At 40.7% G+C, this 17485-nt stretch overlaps 3 protein-coding genes and 3 non-coding genes across 7 annotated transcripts; 2 read left to right on the forward strand and 4 right to left on the reverse strand.

Annotated features, from left to right (window-relative positions):
• Window positions 1–5746: 5746 nt before the first annotated feature.
• On the reverse strand, window positions 5747–8295 carry rps11 (ribosomal protein S11). Of its 2 annotated transcripts, XM_071514724.1 has the most exons (6): window positions 8247–8295; window positions 7574–7714; window positions 7251–7326; window positions 6782–6911; window positions 6080–6203; window positions 5747–5884 (listed from the first exon to the last, which is right to left on the reverse strand). In XM_071514724.1, the coding sequence occupies exons 1-5, from the start codon at window positions 8259–8261 to the stop codon at window positions 6080–6082; spliced, it is 486 nt and encodes a 161-aa protein (XP_071370825.1). In that variant the 5' UTR covers window positions 8262–8295; the 3' UTR covers window positions 5747–5884. The 2 variants fall into 2 exon arrangements, with proteins under 2 accessions (XP_071370825.1, XP_071370824.1); XM_071514723.1 differs by lacking the exon at window positions 5747–5884 and having other exon boundaries at window positions 6002–6203.
• Window positions 6324–6407, reverse strand: LOC139640559 (small nucleolar RNA SNORD35). Its single transcript, XR_011694928.1, has one exon. It is a non-coding gene; the product is annotated as a small nucleolar RNA SNORD35 (small nucleolar RNA).
• LOC139640558 (small nucleolar RNA SNORD35) lies at window positions 7093–7176 on the reverse strand. Its single transcript, XR_011694927.1, has one exon. It is a non-coding gene; the product is annotated as a small nucleolar RNA SNORD35 (small nucleolar RNA).
• Window positions 7415–7498, reverse strand: LOC139640557 (small nucleolar RNA SNORD35). The gene has a single exon (XR_011694926.1). It is a non-coding gene; the product is annotated as a small nucleolar RNA SNORD35 (small nucleolar RNA).
• A 370-nt stretch (window positions 8296–8665) lies between the features above and the next one.
• On the forward strand, window positions 8666–11345 carry LOC139640550 (apoptosis regulator BAX-like). The gene is made up of 6 exons (XM_071514721.1): window positions 8666–8742; window positions 9258–9306; window positions 9404–9562; window positions 9704–9839; window positions 9939–10043; window positions 10163–11345. The coding sequence occupies exons 1-6, from the start codon at window positions 8712–8714 to the stop codon at window positions 10259–10261; spliced, it is 579 nt and encodes a 192-aa protein (XP_071370822.1). The 5' UTR covers window positions 8666–8711; the 3' UTR covers window positions 10262–11345.
• Window positions 11346–14270: 2925 nt separating this feature from the next.
• LOC139640553 (apoptosis regulator BAX-like) lies at window positions 14271–17479 on the forward strand. The gene is made up of 6 exons (XM_071514725.1): window positions 14271–14309; window positions 15301–15343; window positions 15443–15601; window positions 15743–15878; window positions 15978–16025; window positions 16144–17479. Exons 1-6 carry the CDS (start codon window positions 14288–14290, stop codon window positions 16240–16242), a joined length of 507 nt encoding a protein of 168 aa, XP_071370826.1. The 5' UTR covers window positions 14271–14287; the 3' UTR covers window positions 16243–17479.
• Window positions 17480–17485: the final 6 nt, after the last annotated feature.

Below are 17485 nucleotides of genomic sequence, written 5' to 3' on the forward strand. Positions count from 1 at the left end.
AAAGTGAGCTGCTTAGCAGAACCGTGAGATGGGAAGCGACTGGCTGCTCCTGCACCGTGAACCGCATCACCCCCTGCAGAACTAGATGGGTTCTCTTTCAACATGTGAGGCAGAAAGGAGCCATTTGACTGCAAGAGACCCTGTCCACACATGACATTTGTTTGGTTTCAACAAGTGGTCTCATGATCCTGGGACCAAAACAAGACATATATTCCCTCAACCTGAGTATCAGAGGCTCAGTAAAAGCTCAATAAAACATGTTACTATTCCTGTCATGTGTCATGTTGAGACCAATTGGCAATAAGCCTGCAACAAGTGGGTCCCAAGTCCTGATCCATAGCTGAAGATTATATCACAGATAATTAAAAAGCAAATCCTTCCAGCGAGTAATAAACACATAAGGAAATCATACATCAAAGGACAATAAAAAGCATCATAAAAAATATGTCCTGTGACTTCCATGATGGTGAATCTTATGATTCAGATAAATACGAGGACAAATAATAATGATATAGTTTCAATTTATCATGTGATAACAGTAGAGCTAAACATTTGTTTCATTGCATGGCAACACTGATGTTCCTAAAACACGTTTCCTCTTTTTCATGAAGACACTGAAAGCAAAACTCGTACATCACCTTGTACCATAATTCTTTGCCTGTGATATGTAGTAAATAGTAAAATGGTTCAGATTCACCAAGACACAAAAATCTCAAATGATTTTTATCTCTACTGGTTGATTAACGCAAATTACAAAGAACCACACAGAGCACCAGATAAACACCAGCTATACCAACAAACGTCAATAATAGCAAAAACCTCATCACTCTTTAACTTGTGTCACAGTCGGTTTATTATTATTGAGGGATCAGCCCTCTGCCTTCAAACAAACACTCTCTGAGCATGGGCTCATGTGGGCTGGGTGGCCTGCTGGGCCCTCTTGCTCCCCGGTGTGTCTGTTTGTGAGAGGGCCTGTTATCCACAGAGCACCCTTGGGCCCTCCCACCTCCCCGTAGCGTCAGCAGAGGCCTGTTGGAGAGCAGGAGCTGGGAAAGCCCCAACAGAGAGAGAGGAGGATTTGAGGTTTGAGACATTACTGTTTAATTACATATTGTAGCATGGATGCTGGGATTATTATTATTCCAACACCCCCACTGAGGGAAATGCTACAGCTCTTCATGAGAACTCAGATCTTGATTGGTCATTTCAAAGCAAAACCTGCGGGTGAGTGGTGGGCGGTCTGATAATCATTAAACGATGAGTCTACTCAGACGGCTGAGCTCACATAAACCACTTTCTCCCCTTCACGTCACCACCATATGGTCCACATTCACTGGGGCACTGGGAAAGAAACATCTACAGCATCATTATGTTAATGGTGACGCCAAGGCCGTGGTGGCCCAGCAGACAGAAGCCAGCTCAGGGAGGGAGGGAGGGAGGGAGGGAGGGAGGGGCTCGCCGATTCCCATACAGAAAAGCTGTCATCTTGTCCTGCAGAAATAAGGACACATGCAAATGACTCAGCTGATGCATACAGGCCATGTACACACTGAGATCCATGTCTGTTGAGCATACATTTACGCATGTGTTTGGCTGGATCTCAGACATTATTGAACATAACAGCTTCGTCATACAATGGAAGGAGGTGATAAACAAGCCATGGCTTCTGATGGCTATAGTGTCATGGGAGGGATGCAGACCCCCAGTCACGCCAGTTAAATTAGAACACCACAATGAAAAGTATAACAATTCATCCACGAATGTTTAACTGTATTAACGTTTGCAATTGTATTTGCTGTGTGGGTCTCAATGGCCAGGAATCAGTGGGGAAATGATGATCCAATCATTAACTTGCTTGCTATTTGTATTATATAGGAGCTAGTCAAAAGAAACGTATTTGTAAAAATGGCACAGGCTATCAAGCACAAGTGTATCTTATTTGATGCAACTTCAACTTAGTGTATGCTGATCTATTTGGTGGGCTATTTTTAAAATAGTAGCTTGTTTTTCTTTGTTTTTCAGTTCTCCTACTCACTTTAATACCTGATCACCATATCTAACGGACCACAATCCAAACTGGAGTAGAATTATGACAAAACATAATCCTGCAGATTTAAACTCCTGTGGGTATCAGGTCCATTCAACCTGCTTCAGCAAAGTTAAAGCAGCCTCTGCTGCTTACATGAAGAGTGTAACACATCACTTTGGTTAGAACTTCAGTTTAGTTCATTACATTTCAAGATGAGGATTCATTCACCACTGGTGAATCACAACTGTGCTTGTAGGTTCCCAGGCTATTCAAAGCTGAAATAATAGATGCTGATAAGATCCTGCATTGTGCATTTCTTTGGTTTCACTAATTGGGTTGCCCAAAATCCTCTGAGCTCTAAGACTGTCTTTGTTCCATTGACTTACACTGGTGCAAAGATGAAATTAGCCTTGTGTTGCTATTAGAAAACCCAGACCAGAAAAAAAAAGATTCCAGGATTGGACGAACTATAACAGAAAAGTGAACTTTCAAACCAGTTCCAGTACACCTGTTCAGCATCCAAATTCCATGACAGCCCAGGCTTTTTATTGGTTGACATCAGAGGTTGACATGTTGCATATTCAGTGGTATTACTTCATTTCAATTGTAAGTTATGGGGTAAGATTTTTAAAGGGGCATACCAACCAGTGTGAAGAAGATCTGCAGCTGCTCCATAAATTATTCATTCAGAGGGATGTAGAGTTGAACCGTGAGAGCATTCAGTAGGATTTTATCAGGCAGGGGTTTTCTGTGGTTCAGAGCTGTTAACACTACAATAAAATAAAGCTAATTTTAATATGAAAAAAAAGAATCAAAAACACTACAGACAGAGATAGATAGATAGATAGATAGATAGATAGATAGATAGATAGATAGATAGATAGATAGATAGACAGATAGATAGATAGACAGATAGATAGATAGATAGATAGATAGATAGATAGATAGATAGATAGATAGATAGATAGGTCTGCAGTTGGATGAAAGTTGGATGTCTTGTCTGCCTACCAGCATGAAAGTTATTTGTCGCCCTCTGCTGGCCACAGTTGTGTAATGTGAACACTGTTATGAACCATTAGGAGGCGCTGCTGTGTTGTAATAGCTCAAACAATCCCACATCATTGGCTGCTATAATGCAATGCAATTTCTTTTTATAATTTTAGCGTTTATGTGATATCCATCAGTGTATATAACACTGAATATATTCTGAATATGTTCAATATACATGTGGCCTGCACCTTGGCCCTATTTCTGCACATAGTTCCTCCATCCAGTACTGCACACACCCAAATCTGCATGTCTGTACATATTATCTACATCTAAAAAGTGGAATGAATATATCTGGAAGTCTACATGCCTCAGTATGTATGTACATTATGTATTCATTAATTAATTAATGTGAATATGAGCACATTTGTTCCACACCCTGTATATACAGTATGTTGTAATTTTCCACATATAATTGTCTATCACATACTCTCATATTCCTCTCATTGTTAAAGATTGCATATACATATAAAAGCTTGACCTTTTTCATAATGCCCAAATCTCATTGTCTTTATATCACAGTAAGTTCTACTACTGCTGCTATTTTGCACATCCTGCTGATGCATTGTGGGTCTGCCCAAGTGCTGGAATTGTTGGTTGCAAATTTAATTCCCATTTGGTCAACTCTTTGTCCTATTTTTCTATGATGTATCACTATTGCTCCTACAACTAGCCCTTGTCACTAGTATTCCATTTCGTACTATTGCATTTATCAATACATGGGATATGATGTTACTATCCCTTGTGCCATAATCCAAGGTGAACATTCATATAGAGGCCCAATTCAGAGTTTAACAGAATTATATACTACCATACAAATGAGTACAATAGAAAACATCAGGCTACACCGTCATAAATCTACAGCACCATAAGGCAGGCAGCAACATTCACCAGTTATCTACGCTAACTTTCAGGGTGAGTGAGAATAAACTGGCTGCATTTTAAATATAGTATCATCTGTGTTTTTGAAGAAATTATTGTTGGATTTCAGGTTTTCCAAAAATGGATATATGACGTTTTGGAATTTTACCCGTTTCATCACATAAGAACCGATAATAACATTGTCTAATACACAGTGCAGGTAGGTTTCTCCTGTGCTGAATGGTTCATTTCAAGCCAGCCCTTCATTGCACAGAAGTACATTTTAGTTTCTGAGCTCCAGAGCAGGTAGCAGTCAGTGTTACATGTCCCAACACCGCTTTGTCTCTACAAACCAGTAATCCTTAATTCACGCCTTAATTCATGCAAAATCCCCTTAAAATTAATTAAGGGTGTTATTAATGGAGGAGACCCCATCAAAACCCACTAAACATCCCTTAATCTTTGACTCCTTACTTTCTAATTTAATGTAAAATTCAGGGAGACTTATTAAAACCCCTGTAAACCATGCATAAAGGGTCTCCACGAATCAACTCATGAATAAATCTACTAACCATACTTTTTTAAAGCTATATTCTTTTTAATGCATACTTAGTGTTTATGTAATGAGAAATTAAGGACATTTCAGGGATAACATTCAGGGGTTTGGTTTCGTATTGTGTTGAGACTCATGATGCTGATTTTGAGGATTATTGTATATTGATAATTTCTGGGAGTAGGTAGAGGATACTGGTTCTCGGAAGCCAAAACGGATAGTTGAGCCCTCAGAAGGTGCTGTGGGCTTTTTGTGATGGGCTGGTACCACAAATACAGTCACGCTCCAGATATGTGCACCCCTCGATTTTTGGCATGTTGCTGCAATGCAATTATTTTTGATTTTCTGTCTTGAGATCTCCTGTTTTGTATTTGCAGCATATATTTGTTCAACATTCTGTATTATTCATGTCATATTTAGGCTGTTGTTACAGGTTTTGAACCCTCCAGAAAAAGTTGATGGAATTCCAGGGCGTTGGAGATTCAAAAAACAGAAACTTGAGCAAATACTTTCACTAAGGAATGGCTTTTGACTGCAGTTCCTGAAATTTCAAAGAGAAAGTAGATTATCATGTTCCCACTTGTATGTGAAAATACACTGGCTGCAATTTCTATTTCGTCTTCTTTTACTATTAAAGCCAATATGCAAAATGGACAGGAGAGACTAAGAAAACTTGAAACAAGTGTAACATACAACAAGAAATGTTGAACTTCTGTAGAGTTTTGGACAAATAACTACTTGAAACATTCTGGCTGAGGTGCCTAAATAATAGTTTGGTCTAGCCCAGGGTTCTTAATCCTGGTCCTCAGGACCAAATGTCCCGCTGCTTTTCATTCTGGCCGTCTAATCAGAGACCGATTTACCACTGGACTGCCAGGTGAATGTAATTTACTGCAATTAGCTCCCTGGTAGGATAGAAAACCAGCAGCACTCTGGGTCTGAGGACAGATTGATAACCACAGCCCACGTGGCTTTTCTGCCACAGATTTCTACTAAAGAACTCACCAACTCAAGATTTGTGCCATTCACTCTGGATCATGGTATAAAGGAATGTTCCTTCAGAAATTTTGTATTGTAGATTGAAGAAGTGATGGCCTTTTCCATAAGACAGGAGAAAGTATTTGTCATATAAAAAGGCAGATTTATCTAGATCATAACAGATTTTATGACATGTTCACACAAACGGTAATGTTCATAAACATAACTGAAAATCATCTACAACCATACACCATTTAAATGGCACCATACAATGGAAACCTCCCCTTAAAAGTGCTTCAATCAGGATTATACATTACTGCATCTTTCAACAAATGTAAATACTGCAGTGTATCATCAAATCAGTTTAATGCTATGGATTAGCAGAAAAGGTGGAATATTGCTCTTATTAGCCAAACCTGAGGAAAAAAGAAAAAAGAAATCAGATGTCACACTTTTATGATACAACCCTGAAAATCAAAGGGGATGACATTTCATTGTTTAAGACTGAAGAAAGACAAGTGGCAGAAAAGGCATTTAGACAATGTTTTCTTTATTTTGACAGTGAAACAAGTCAGCCAGCTGCAGCCTTCCTGCCCACAGTCACCTCACACCTAAAACTTCTGGAACTGCTTCTTGGCTCCAGCAGCCTTTGTCACTTTGAGGACGTTGAACCTCACAGTCTTGCTGAGTGGTCGGCACTCTCCGACGGTCACAATGTCGCCAACCGTGACGTCTCTGCACAGAAAAAACAGTAATCAGACAGGAACCAACAAAAAAGGAGGGACTTCAATCTGAGAATATTTAGTGTGACTAAGTTAACATTCTGTAGGTATGCTTGGACAATGGGTGTAAAGCTAAGCTGCATCAGTATTGCCATAAGGCAGTGTCGTCAAAGCCTTGTGAGCTTGGAAGACCATCGTGAGAAAAACATCACTTGCAGCAAAATATCAAGTTGCTATACTTGGGAAGACCAATCACAAAAATAATCTCATAACTAGAAAGACTGACGCTGAGATGTATTAAACGGGTTAGCTGCACATTTACTAACTTTTCCATGACCTATAATGGGCAGCTACAATTGTGGAGCTTATCAATAAGTTTGTTATGAGTTACTGCTTCCAAGGTAATTAGATATCAATTAAGCCTGACATCGCAGGATGTCTGGCCGAGGGGAAAAAAAATTAACTACCCCTGCAATGTTTTCCTAAATGTTTTGGATTTACATTTCTCACAAATTTTCCAAGCCTGGAAAAATTAGTTTTTAAACTATGACTTTACTCTGAAAAAAGGACAGTATGGGGGAGGCGTTGTACCTGAAGGCAGGTGACAGATGAACAGACAGGTTCTTGTGCCTCTTCTCAAAGCGGTTGTACTTGCGGATGTAATGCAGGTAGTCGCGTCTGATAACGATGGTCCTCTGCATCTTCATTTTGGTCACCACACCTTCAGACCAGACACAGAACAGAAAGTTAGAACAGCTCAAATGCCCAAGTAGCCTACAGTGTGCAACAGCTTTCTGTGATTCAAGCTGCATGACAGTACGGAAAGCATTCAAACCCCTGTTATCAAAACATTGGAGAGGAGATTTAGAAAACTGCTTTAAACTGTATCACAGAGATTGTCACTAGCTACATCAGCGTTGCCATTAGGCATTGTCGTCAGAACCAAGAAGGCTTGGAAGACCATCGTGAGAAAAACATCATTTGCAGACCAGCGACAAGTTAGAGGAAGGAGTCAATGCTGAGCTTGTGTTAAATGTGCTTAAAAGTCTTACAAACTGACCAGAGAGGATACGGCCACGGATGGAGACATTTCCGGTGAAGGGGCATTTCTTGTCAATGTAAGTGCCGTCAATAGCCTGGTGAAAAGAAACAAGGACAATATTAAATTTATAACTTCCATCATTCTATACATATTTTCCAACAGTGAAGTCAGGGCACACATATTAGACTGCATCAGTATTGCCAAAAGGCATTGTCGTCAGAACCCAGCAGGCTTGGAAGACCATCGTGAGAAAAGCATCATTTGCAGCTTACGGAAAGCTAGAAATCAAGAGATTAAGATCTTTAGATTAAATCAACAGTTTCTGGATCATTTCAAGTTACCTCTCTTGGGGTTTTGAAGCCGAGCCCAACACTCTTGTGGTAGCGAGGGAGCTTCTCCTTCACCTCCTTGCCACCTTCAGGGACCAGAACACGCTTCTTGTTCTGGAAGATGGTGGGCTGTTTCTGATAAGCCCTCTCGGTCTGTGGGACAAAACATAAACAGGTCAGCAAGGTCATGTGTTCCTACTCAAGAACCACTCAACTTCCTTCATTATCGGGATAAACTCTGATATGACTAGTTTGTATCGGCGTTGCCCGGCCTGGCGATTTCGTCAAGAGCGACAATTGCCAAATGTGAGGAAAAACTTAACTTCGACCATTCTTCGCTGAAATAACAGCTAAATTACATAATTGTTTTGCTGGGTGCTGGGGGTAGTGGCAATTACATTCAGGGGGAACTGAAGACCTAGTAGTTGGTTTGAATGCTAACGTATAGCAGGCTAAACTACTTAGCATTCTAGCTAGTTCGGCTTGGACGCTCAGCTGCATTACACGCGGGTACGCAAAACGGCGACTGCAGATTTCAGACAAGAAGGCCTGAAAGTGGCTGGAAATGGCTCGGTACCGACTATGTTGCCCACATAAGGGTACAAGCTTAGTATACGATGATAAATATTTTGTTAAAAGGTGCATATAACAATTTAAATTCACCACGCCGTTTTCCCGAACGTACTTGTGCATCCGCCATCTTTGCCAGCCGAGTCGTAAAGAGGCCTATGCATGCGCGCGACGGACGGAAGACGAGGAGCTACGGGAAATTACGTTTGCGAAAGGGCGAGGCTCAAGAAAATCCTCACACATAATATTACACATATATTTTACACAAATCGCTCATCTGTGTTGTTTGTTGAAGTATCTTATCAGTTTATGACACATTATCTCAAGTATGCAGTGTTTATGTGCAGCCCACTTTCTCACAAAAAAAAACTTTCTCCTTTGACCTGAGTGGGGCCGCGCTGCGCAGACCTGATCTACAAAACACTCATGAGCTCACTGCGCATAACTGATGTAAGCCAATCAGCCTTGAAGACGATCAGTAAATCAGTAAGTCACCAGCAGCCGCCCTTCGGTTGCCATAAACAAACGACATTCTCTCACATGACTATACGGAAGCAGTATCGAACAGACGTTTAACAAGATGGCATCGCCAACGGGAGGAGGTGATTCAGGTGCGAGCAACAGCAACATTATAACATTAAACTGACCGTGACACTGGCATCAACCGTATTGTAGGCGTAGATAATCTGACACTTGAACCAGTAAATCTTGTTTTGTGATCATAGCTTGTTTGCTTGCTGACAATAATGTTAGCTGAACGGGTGTTAGCAAGATAGCTAAACGTTAGCGTAACATTAGCTTTTTCTACTTGCTTTTTCTTCACAGTCGTTGGCTTAAGTTATGTAGGTACACAGCTCTGACTGTGGCTAACATGTCTGAACAAAACCGAAACATAGATATCAGCAGACTACAGTGTTTCACTTTGAGGATGTCGATGCCCGTCTGTGTCCCGGACTAGCTAACTAACGTTATCTAGCCACAACCTTATCTAACTGGCTAATTAACACACTGCAAATATTCCGCGCAGACTTTGTATGGTAATTACGTTTGACGTGGATGTTGAACATCTGCGTCAGGGTTAGTATGACGTGAACACTGCCATCTTATAAACACCTTTGTCTTTCAGGGAATGGCAAAGATCAGATAGTGGAAGTGGGAACTGCTTTGCTAAAGGAGTAAGTATTTATACAGTCAGCTCGCTCCTTATTGACATGTGCAAAGATACAGTAATTATTAGTTACTATATATCTGTCTATTTCCCCCTATATATAGTTTCATCTTTGAGCGGGTTCGTCGGCATGGGGACAGCACTGCTTTAGTGACCCGGGCACAGCTGGGTGGAGGAGAGCTGTGTGACCCAAACCACAAGAAGCTTGCCATGTGCCTGCAGAACATTGGAGATGAGCTGGATGGAAATGTACAGCTCCAAAGGTATCTGTCTGTGCTGGATTTTCATCAGCTTTCAGGCCGAAAGAATTATGAATTCCAGTGTTCCACCATTCATGCCTGTGCAATTATTCTGTTCCTGTTTGCTACAGGATACATTAATCAATCTACCTATGTTTTCCCCAGGATGATAAACGATTCTGCACTCAGTCCAACAAAGGAGGTTTTCATGAAAGTTGCCGTTGAGATATTTTCTGATGGAAAATTCAACTGGGGCAGGGTGGTCGCACTCTTCTACTTTGCCTGTCGGTTGGTCATCAAAGTGAGTGAAGCAGCCCCGTTGTACTTGTCCCCCCAATACGGCTGATTATTGAATAACATAGACCCGAAAACTGACACATCTCCCACTCACCGTTTTCAGGCTGTGGTGACCCAAGTTCCAGATATCATCAGAACCATTATCGCTTGGACTATGGACTACCTGCGTGAAAACGTGATCAACTGGATCAGAGAGCAAGGTGGATGGGTAAGGAGCCAGCTTAAAAATACAGTTCAAACACATGATCTGTTATCAATTTAGACTCAACTCTTGGTGGCTGTGACGACAGTTGTTAACATCCGTGTCTGTCGTTTATTATTTTTTAGGAGGGCATTCGTTCCTACTTCGGCACTCCCACTTGGCAGACAGTGGGAGTTTTCTTGGCTGGCGTTCTCACCACTGTTCTGGTCATTCGCAAGATGTGAGGGGTTGAAGAGCAGAGAGGAGGACGATGGGAAGAATTGGAGATAGGAACGAGGAGAAAATGATGGAACATTATGAGGACAGAAGAGACAAGTTATGGCAGAGTGAACAAGTTGGACTGGGAGAACTTGCATTTGGACGCAAAGAACCACTCTTAGTTTGCACCTCCCATTCCTGTCTAAGGATTGGGAATTAGATTGAACGGTCGTACCCATGATCCCTATGCCACTGAGGATGTGAGCAGTGCTTGATTACATGCACAACAGAGGGGGGTGGAGAGACACAGACAGACTCGGCCAGGGCTCGCATTTTAATTTATTTTTTAGTTGGTACAAACGAACAAGTCACTGCATACTTAGTTGCTGTCTGAATTGTTGAAAGGTATAAGGACTGATAAATATTTTTTTTTTTCTCAGCTTACCCATTAGTTGAGATGCACTTAACAGTTTCTTCTAGGGCTGGGCAATAATTCAATATTATCGTTTATTGACTTCAGTGGAATCATATCACGATGATATGGTGATTTTGGGATATCATGACACACAATTCTGCTGTCTAAATTGATAGCAAGCAATTGTATTTAAAAACTCAACAAAATTAGGTATGAAACATTTTAAAGAATATTATTTGAAAATGTCAGTTTTGTTTGACATCACACCTAGCATTAGCATTCGGTTCAATGGGATGGACATTAATTTGATTCTTTAACTTGATGTTGCATACATGAGCCATATCGTGATGTAAATTGATATCGGAAAAAAAATATTTTATTATTGTGATATTGATTTCATCCATATTGCCCAGCCCTAGTTTCTTCTGTGTGTTATTTTCACTGCACTTTTCTTTTTGCTTGAGTCTGGTTTTTTTTCCCAGGTTCTCATTCTCTCCATCCATCTCATCATGGTATCTGTATGCTAGAGTATGCATTTTGCATGTGTCTGTGAGTGTTCACTTGTGTAAATCTGTAATGATCTGCTGGCATTGGACGTGTTTGTTGAGGGTGGTCAGACTTTAAACATCCCATGATGTAGATAAATTACTTTCTGGAGTACCTGATCATCCATCAGGTAAACCAAGATGATGACATGTATATATGGAAAAAAAAAACAGAATTCCTCCAAGACATTTGTACTCCAGCAACCCAAAATTTACTTGGAGTAAATGCTCAACCTGCTGTTGGTAGATAATTTGATTGACACCCCTCAGAAAGCTTGAGGTCCCACACTGGGGACTTGTTTCCAAAGCAATATGCATACAAAGTAATCAGCATTATTCAATAAGGCACATCAATAAGATACAGTAAATGTGATGGAATGCTGGACTACAATCTTGTTTCATCACTGCAATTCAGTGAGTTGCTGCCATTGGGCTTTCTACCAGCATGGTCACCAACGTAATGTGCACTCCCACTGTTCAACTCACAGAGCTCCTGCCTCTATATATACTGTACAGAATCACACATCAACTGAGCTCTGAATTACATTTCATGGGGTCTTTAAAAGACATGTTGCACTACAGACACAGAAAGCACTGTGCATCGCTCACAGATGCTTACCTCACTCTAGGCATATGTTCAAAGTACTGTATTTTTAAGTGAATTGTTCAAACTACAATCTTACCTACACAGCAAAAAGCTTTTTATACATTTTTCTTGTTTGTCAGTGCCTTGGTGTTTTTTGTTTTTTTTTTACTATGAAATCACTTTGATAATCTCAAATTTTCACCTTTTCTATCACATTTGTAAGGCTAAAATTCGTTTCCAGTCTCCCTGAAAATCTTTTTGCAGTGACATTGTATGTTGTAATATGGAAATAAAACATTTTTAAGACTTCCTACCAAATCTGCATCATCACAGTTAAGGAATGAGAATTATACTTAACAGGTTTACAGTAATCTCATTACAAAAAAAATTAACCTTATCACTGTTCTTAACTGAAAAACATAAGATGAACATGAAAAACAGGTGATATTTGTTTTATTATTCAGAGACATGAACATGATATTGATTTGGGGATTTTGCACAGTCTACACAGTTTTGAATACATTTTTGTCAGATTATGCTATTCTAAATGGTAAATTCAATTTGACTTCATATAATGGATTTGGGAGAAAAAGTAATCAGACTACAGTACTACAGAGGAATTATCAAACTGATTACAGGGAATCATGTTCAGCGTCATCCTGTGGATTGTGAGTTAACTAATGAATAGAATGATTTTAACAATAATGAGATTGAACAGCGAATGAGAGGTCAATAATGTATCATATCACTCTGCAATATAGTTTATGAGTTTATGGCACTGAATTTCTTTACTGAGGGACCTTCTCCATTGCCCCGTGAAGGTACCTCACCATGGCATCCGACCACTATGATGCTGATAGACCTGGGGATCTGGTGGTGGCAAGTCTGTTGATGCTGTGGCCAGGAAACATACTGTAAACGTGTGTAGAAAGGGTGGTGAGTGTGCCCAGCGACTCTCCCGTGCACCAGCAGAGTCTTGCCCCTGGTTACATCATCTGCAGGACTCAATGTAGTGCCAAGCATTGGGCATCTGTCAGTTCTCGTATTTCTATGATCCAGTTTCTCACAACAAACTTAAACTGACAGGACTGAATCGAGGTAAGTACACCTTAAACTGACAGGACTGAAGTACACGCTTATAGAGTCCGGCCACAGGTGGAACTTTGTGATCTTCAGGGTGAGCTCTTTGCTGAACTGGCTTGAAAGCTGTGCTCCTATCAGTGCAGCACATAGCTCAAGCCATGGCATTGATAGCTGTTGGTTGGGTGCCACCCTAGATCTGGCCGTTAGGAATGCCACCTCCAGTTTCCCCTGAAGAACTTCCATGGTCAGGTACCTAACACAGCCGTGAGCCAGCTTCACAAAATATGTGACCTTCCTGAGTGCAGTTGGGTTGATCCAGTTCAGAACTTACATAGCAACAGGGCATACTGATCTGGTTAAGATGTAGTATTTCACTCTCCCAGGCCTGCCAGGCTTCAAGAATGTCTCCTGATGAAACTGGGTCATCCCAACTCCTCAGCTTTGACCACAAGTACTGGACAAAGACTAGGCTCTTATTGTAGAAGAGTAATAAACCCTAGCGTGTCGTATTGGCTCATAACCACTCTGTATATGCCTCTCATAATGGGTGGTGGTGTCTCCAGTGGACAAGCCTTGTAACAGGGTGTTGGATTGGCAGATCCAGCGCAGACCTAAAGTGGGTTCTGAGGGTCAGTGGTACTTGAGCAGGAGCTCACTGCTGTCAGAGTGAATCTCTCTGGTGAGGTGGCTTATCACTCCTGGGTCGTTACTCGCCCACTGCCTCAACTCAAAGCCTCCATCCACAAGCAGTTTTCTCAGCCTGTCTCCAGGCTACCTCAGGCGAATAAAAAAAATAAAAAATCACATCCTTCTTACACAAATCACTCATCTTTAATATTAGTTATCTTGACAGTTGAATATAAAAACACTAGTTCTTGACCTGATCCACTATGCTGTCCATATTGACACTTAATCAGCAGTTTTGTAAATCTTTTGATTCCACTGAACATTATTTTTTATTCAAATCCCTATGGTTATTTAGGAATAGATTTTTATCAGTGGTGAGAAATTAATGCTTTACTGACATCAATAGTTAATGGTAAACAATTACAAATACCTTTAGTCACTGAATTATTATCTATTAATATTCTCCAAAATCGACACTTAAAGGGCATTAGCCTTCTATCTTTGAAAAAAATTAAAGTGTCTCAGCTGGCAGATGATACAACACTTATTGTTAAAGACAAAGATCCAATTCCTCTTGAGTCCTTAAGTCTTAATGATACTCATGATAATATCATCATAGTATTCAGGTCAGAGACAGTGTAAAATACCTAGGTATATGTTGTGAAAGACTTGCCAGACAGACAAGACTGGCACCTCAACTTTTCACAGCGGCTCAAACCAAGGGCAATTAGTTGACATATTGACTAATAATAATCTGTCACATGACTTTACGGAAGCAGTATCCACACAGGTAAAGATGGCATCGCCAACAGGAGGAGGTGAGTCTGGTGTCAGCAATAGCAATATTATAAAATTGACATTGATTGTGACAAACATCAACAGTATCGTAGACAATCCAACAGTTGAACCATCTTGTTTGTGGCTATAGCGTGTTTGCTCGGCTTGTTAATATTAACTTTTGATGAACTGACGTTAGCAAGATAGCTAAATGTTTAGCATTTTCGATTTACATAGGCTTGAACGCAGTTGGCTAGCTACAATATTGCCCTGCTGACTCGAGATCGGTTTTTAAAGTCTGACGTTTTTGCGGCCGCAGAAAGCGGTGGCTGTTGCAGGACTGGAGATCCAAGGTAAGCGTCAGACTGTAAAAACCGATCTCGAGTCAGCAGAGCTATACTGCTGTGATTTAGTTAACATGTCTGAACAAAACCGAAACATAGATATCAGCAGACTAACGTCAGCGCAACTTGAATGGATGGAAATTATACTTCCTCATGGTAGTTTCCTTTGGTACAGCTAACATGGCCTCCGTAGCATGTTTGATAATGTTGTCATAATTATCATTATTTCATGTGTGGACAGAACATGAGACTCAGAAAGTTAGAATGTTCCTCACAACTGACACTCGTCCAAACATGCCGTTGCCATGGTACCGCATCATCTTTTTGAGTCTCATACACTGAAACAGCACCGATATCCCTGACAACATTATCAATCATCCTATGGCCGCCATTGTAAGTGTGCCAGCCAAATGACTATTCAAGATTGTAAATTTGAATAGGAATTACTGGTCTATCAATTCTAATGATATGGTTTTACCTTGAAGAGGTCATCAGTCAGTTTCCCCGGCTTTGTAGCTGACTATTGTTTTCTAACCGCAACGTTATCTAACTTAAGCTAATTAATACAGTGAATATTCTGCTGACTTTGTTTACTTTAATCACTGTTACCAGGTGGTTCGTGAACCTCTGTGTCAGCCATCAAGATTAAAATGATGTGAACACTGACATCTTAACCTTTGTCTTTCAGGGAATGGCAAAGATCAGATACTGGGAACTGCTTTGCTAAAGGAGTAAGTATTTATACAGTTAGCTCGCCCCTTATAGACCTGTGCAAAGATACAGTAATTAGTAGTTACTACATATCTATGTCTGTCTCCACCTGTGTACAGTTTCATCTTTGAGCGGGTTCGTCGGCATGGGGACAGCAATGCCGTAGTGACCCGGGCACAGCTGGGTGGAGGAGAGCTGCGTGACCCAAACCACAAGAAGCTTGCCATGTGCCTGCAGAACATTGGAAATGAGCTGGATGGAAATGAAGAGCTCCAAAGGTATCTGACTGTGTTGGATTTTCATCAACTTTCAGGCCGAAAGAATTATGAATTCCAGTGTTCCACCATTCATGCCTGTGCAATTATTCTGTTCCTGTTTGCTACAGGATACATTAATCAATCTACCTATGTTTTCCCCAGGATGATAAACGATTCTGCACTCAGTCCAACAAAGGAGGTTTTCATGAAAGTTGCCGTTGAGATATTTTCTGATGGCAAATTCAACTGGGGCAGGGTGGTCGCACTCTTCTACTTTGCCAGTCGGTTGGCCATCAAAGTGAGTGAAGCAGCCCCGTTGTACTTGTCCCCCCAATACGGCTGATTATTGAATAACATAGACCCGAAAACTGACGCTTCTCCCACTCACCGTTTTCAGGCTGTGGAGAATCAAAATGTCAACTGGATCAGGGAGCAAGGTGGCTGGGTAAGAAACCAACTGAAAGATAGGCTACAGTCTAATCACATCATCTATTAGCAATTAAGATTTCACTTTCGGCTGTGACGACAGTTGTTAACATCAGTCTGTCGTTTCTGATTTTTAGGAGCGAATTCGTTCTCACTTCGGCAGTTCCACTTGGCAGACGTTGGGAATTTTCTCAGCTGGTGTTCTCACCACTTTTCTGGTGACTGAGAGGAGCTGAAGAGCAGACAGGAGGAAGAGGAAGAGTTGGACTGGAAGAACTTGAATTTGGATGCAAACAACCACTGTTTGTTTGCACCTCCCATTCATGTCAAACAAGTCACTGAATACTTTTTTGCCGCCAGAAAGGGTATATGGACTGATAAATACTTTTTTTTTCTCTCAGCCTACCCCTGAGTTGAAATGCACTACAGAGTTTATTCTGTGAATTATTTTCATTGACTTTTCTTTTTGCTCAAGTCTCTGCTCTTCCAGTTTCCCGTTCTCTCCATCCGTCTCATCATGGTTTCCGTATGCTATAGTATGTTTTTTATGTCTGAGTGTTCACTTGTGTAAATCTGTAATGATCTGCTGGCATTGGAAATGTTTGTTGAGGGCGCTCAGACAGCAATATTCCACTTAGTTTTAACATAAGGGTTACTTGGCACTTGACCGCCATGAAAACCATTATATAAACTAATCACCAAGATTGGATGCAGTGTGGACGAGTTTGTAGTGTTTGGATTTTTAGGCCACGAAAATAGCCTGATAACTGACATTTAAAACTTTGGTGAACAGATTCAACAACATATCCTGCTACTGTGATTTTCAGTTGACATTTGGTCATAATTTTTTAGGACGACATTTTGCCAAATAGCATTTTTATTGATAGACGAGAACATAGCGGAGGCATGTTTCCCTCCTCTACAAGAACATAGCGGATGTTCTCATCTGTTCATCATTGTGTAAAATATCAGTTTTCAGGCTATTTTCTTGGCCTCGTTCAAATGAATGGGAAGTAAAAATCTGAATGCTACAAACTCCTCCCTGCTGCATCCAATCTTGGTGAGACCCCAGGAAGTAGAAAAATGACTTTTTGGAGTACCCATCAGGTAAAGCAGCAAGATGGGATATATTTGTGTTCGAACACCCTGAAAAAATCTTTCCACCTTCTAGTATATAGGCTCAGCCCGATCTGCTGTCAGTGGATAACAATTTGATTGACACCCCTCAGAAAGCTTGAGGTGCCACACTGGGGACTTGTTTCCAAAGCAATATGCATACAAAGTAATCAGCATTATTCAATAAGGCACATCAATAAGATACAGTAAATGTGATGGAATGCTGGACTACAATCTTGTTTCATCACTGCAATTCAGTGAGTTGCTGCCGTTGGGCTTTCTACCAGCATGGTCACCAACGTAATGTGCAGTCTATACTGTATGTATGTGTATATATATATATATATATATATATATATATAT

Source organism: Centroberyx affinis, unplaced genomic scaffold (assembly GCF_046629955.1).
Source record: "Centroberyx affinis isolate AG114_WGS23_722 - 3 ecotype Tasmania unplaced genomic scaffold, CSIRO-AGI_Caff_v1 ptg009786l_1, whole genome shotgun sequence".
Taxonomy (NCBI): domain Eukaryota; kingdom Metazoa; phylum Chordata; class Actinopteri; order Beryciformes; family Berycidae; genus Centroberyx; species Centroberyx affinis.

What these genes read in the sequence shown, in the direction of transcription:
- rps11 (XM_071514724.1), bottom strand. An exon ending in GCTTCAAAACCCCAAGAGAG is followed by an intron (nt 7,327 to 7,573) that starts GTAACTTGAAAT and finishes TCTTTTCACCAG; the next exon opens with GCTATTGACGGCACTTACAT. An exon ending in CATCTGTCACCTGCCTTCAG is followed by an intron (nt 6,204 to 6,781) that starts GTACAACGCCTC and finishes TTTTCTGTGCAG; the next exon opens with AGACGTCACGGTTGGCGACA.
- LOC139640550 (XM_071514721.1), top strand. Translation starts at nt 8,712, where the DNA reads ATGGCATCGCCAACGGGAGGAGGTGATTCAG. An exon ending in AACGGGAGGAGGTGATTCAG is followed by an intron (nt 8,743 to 9,257) that starts GTGCGAGCAACA and finishes TTTGTCTTTCAG; the next exon opens with GGAATGGCAAAGATCAGATA. An exon ending in CCTGTCGGTTGGTCATCAAA is followed by an intron (nt 9,840 to 9,938) that starts GTGAGTGAAGCA and finishes CACCGTTTTCAG; the next exon opens with GCTGTGGTGACCCAAGTTCC.
- LOC139640553 (XM_071514725.1), top strand. Translation starts at nt 14,288, where the DNA reads ATGGCATCGCCAACAGGAGGAG. An exon ending in CCAGTCGGTTGGCCATCAAA is followed by an intron (nt 15,879 to 15,977) that starts GTGAGTGAAGCA and finishes CACCGTTTTCAG; the next exon opens with GCTGTGGAGAATCAAAATGT. An exon ending in TCAGGGAGCAAGGTGGCTGG is followed by an intron (nt 16,026 to 16,143) that starts GTAAGAAACCAA and finishes TCTGATTTTTAG; the next exon opens with GAGCGAATTCGTTCTCACTT.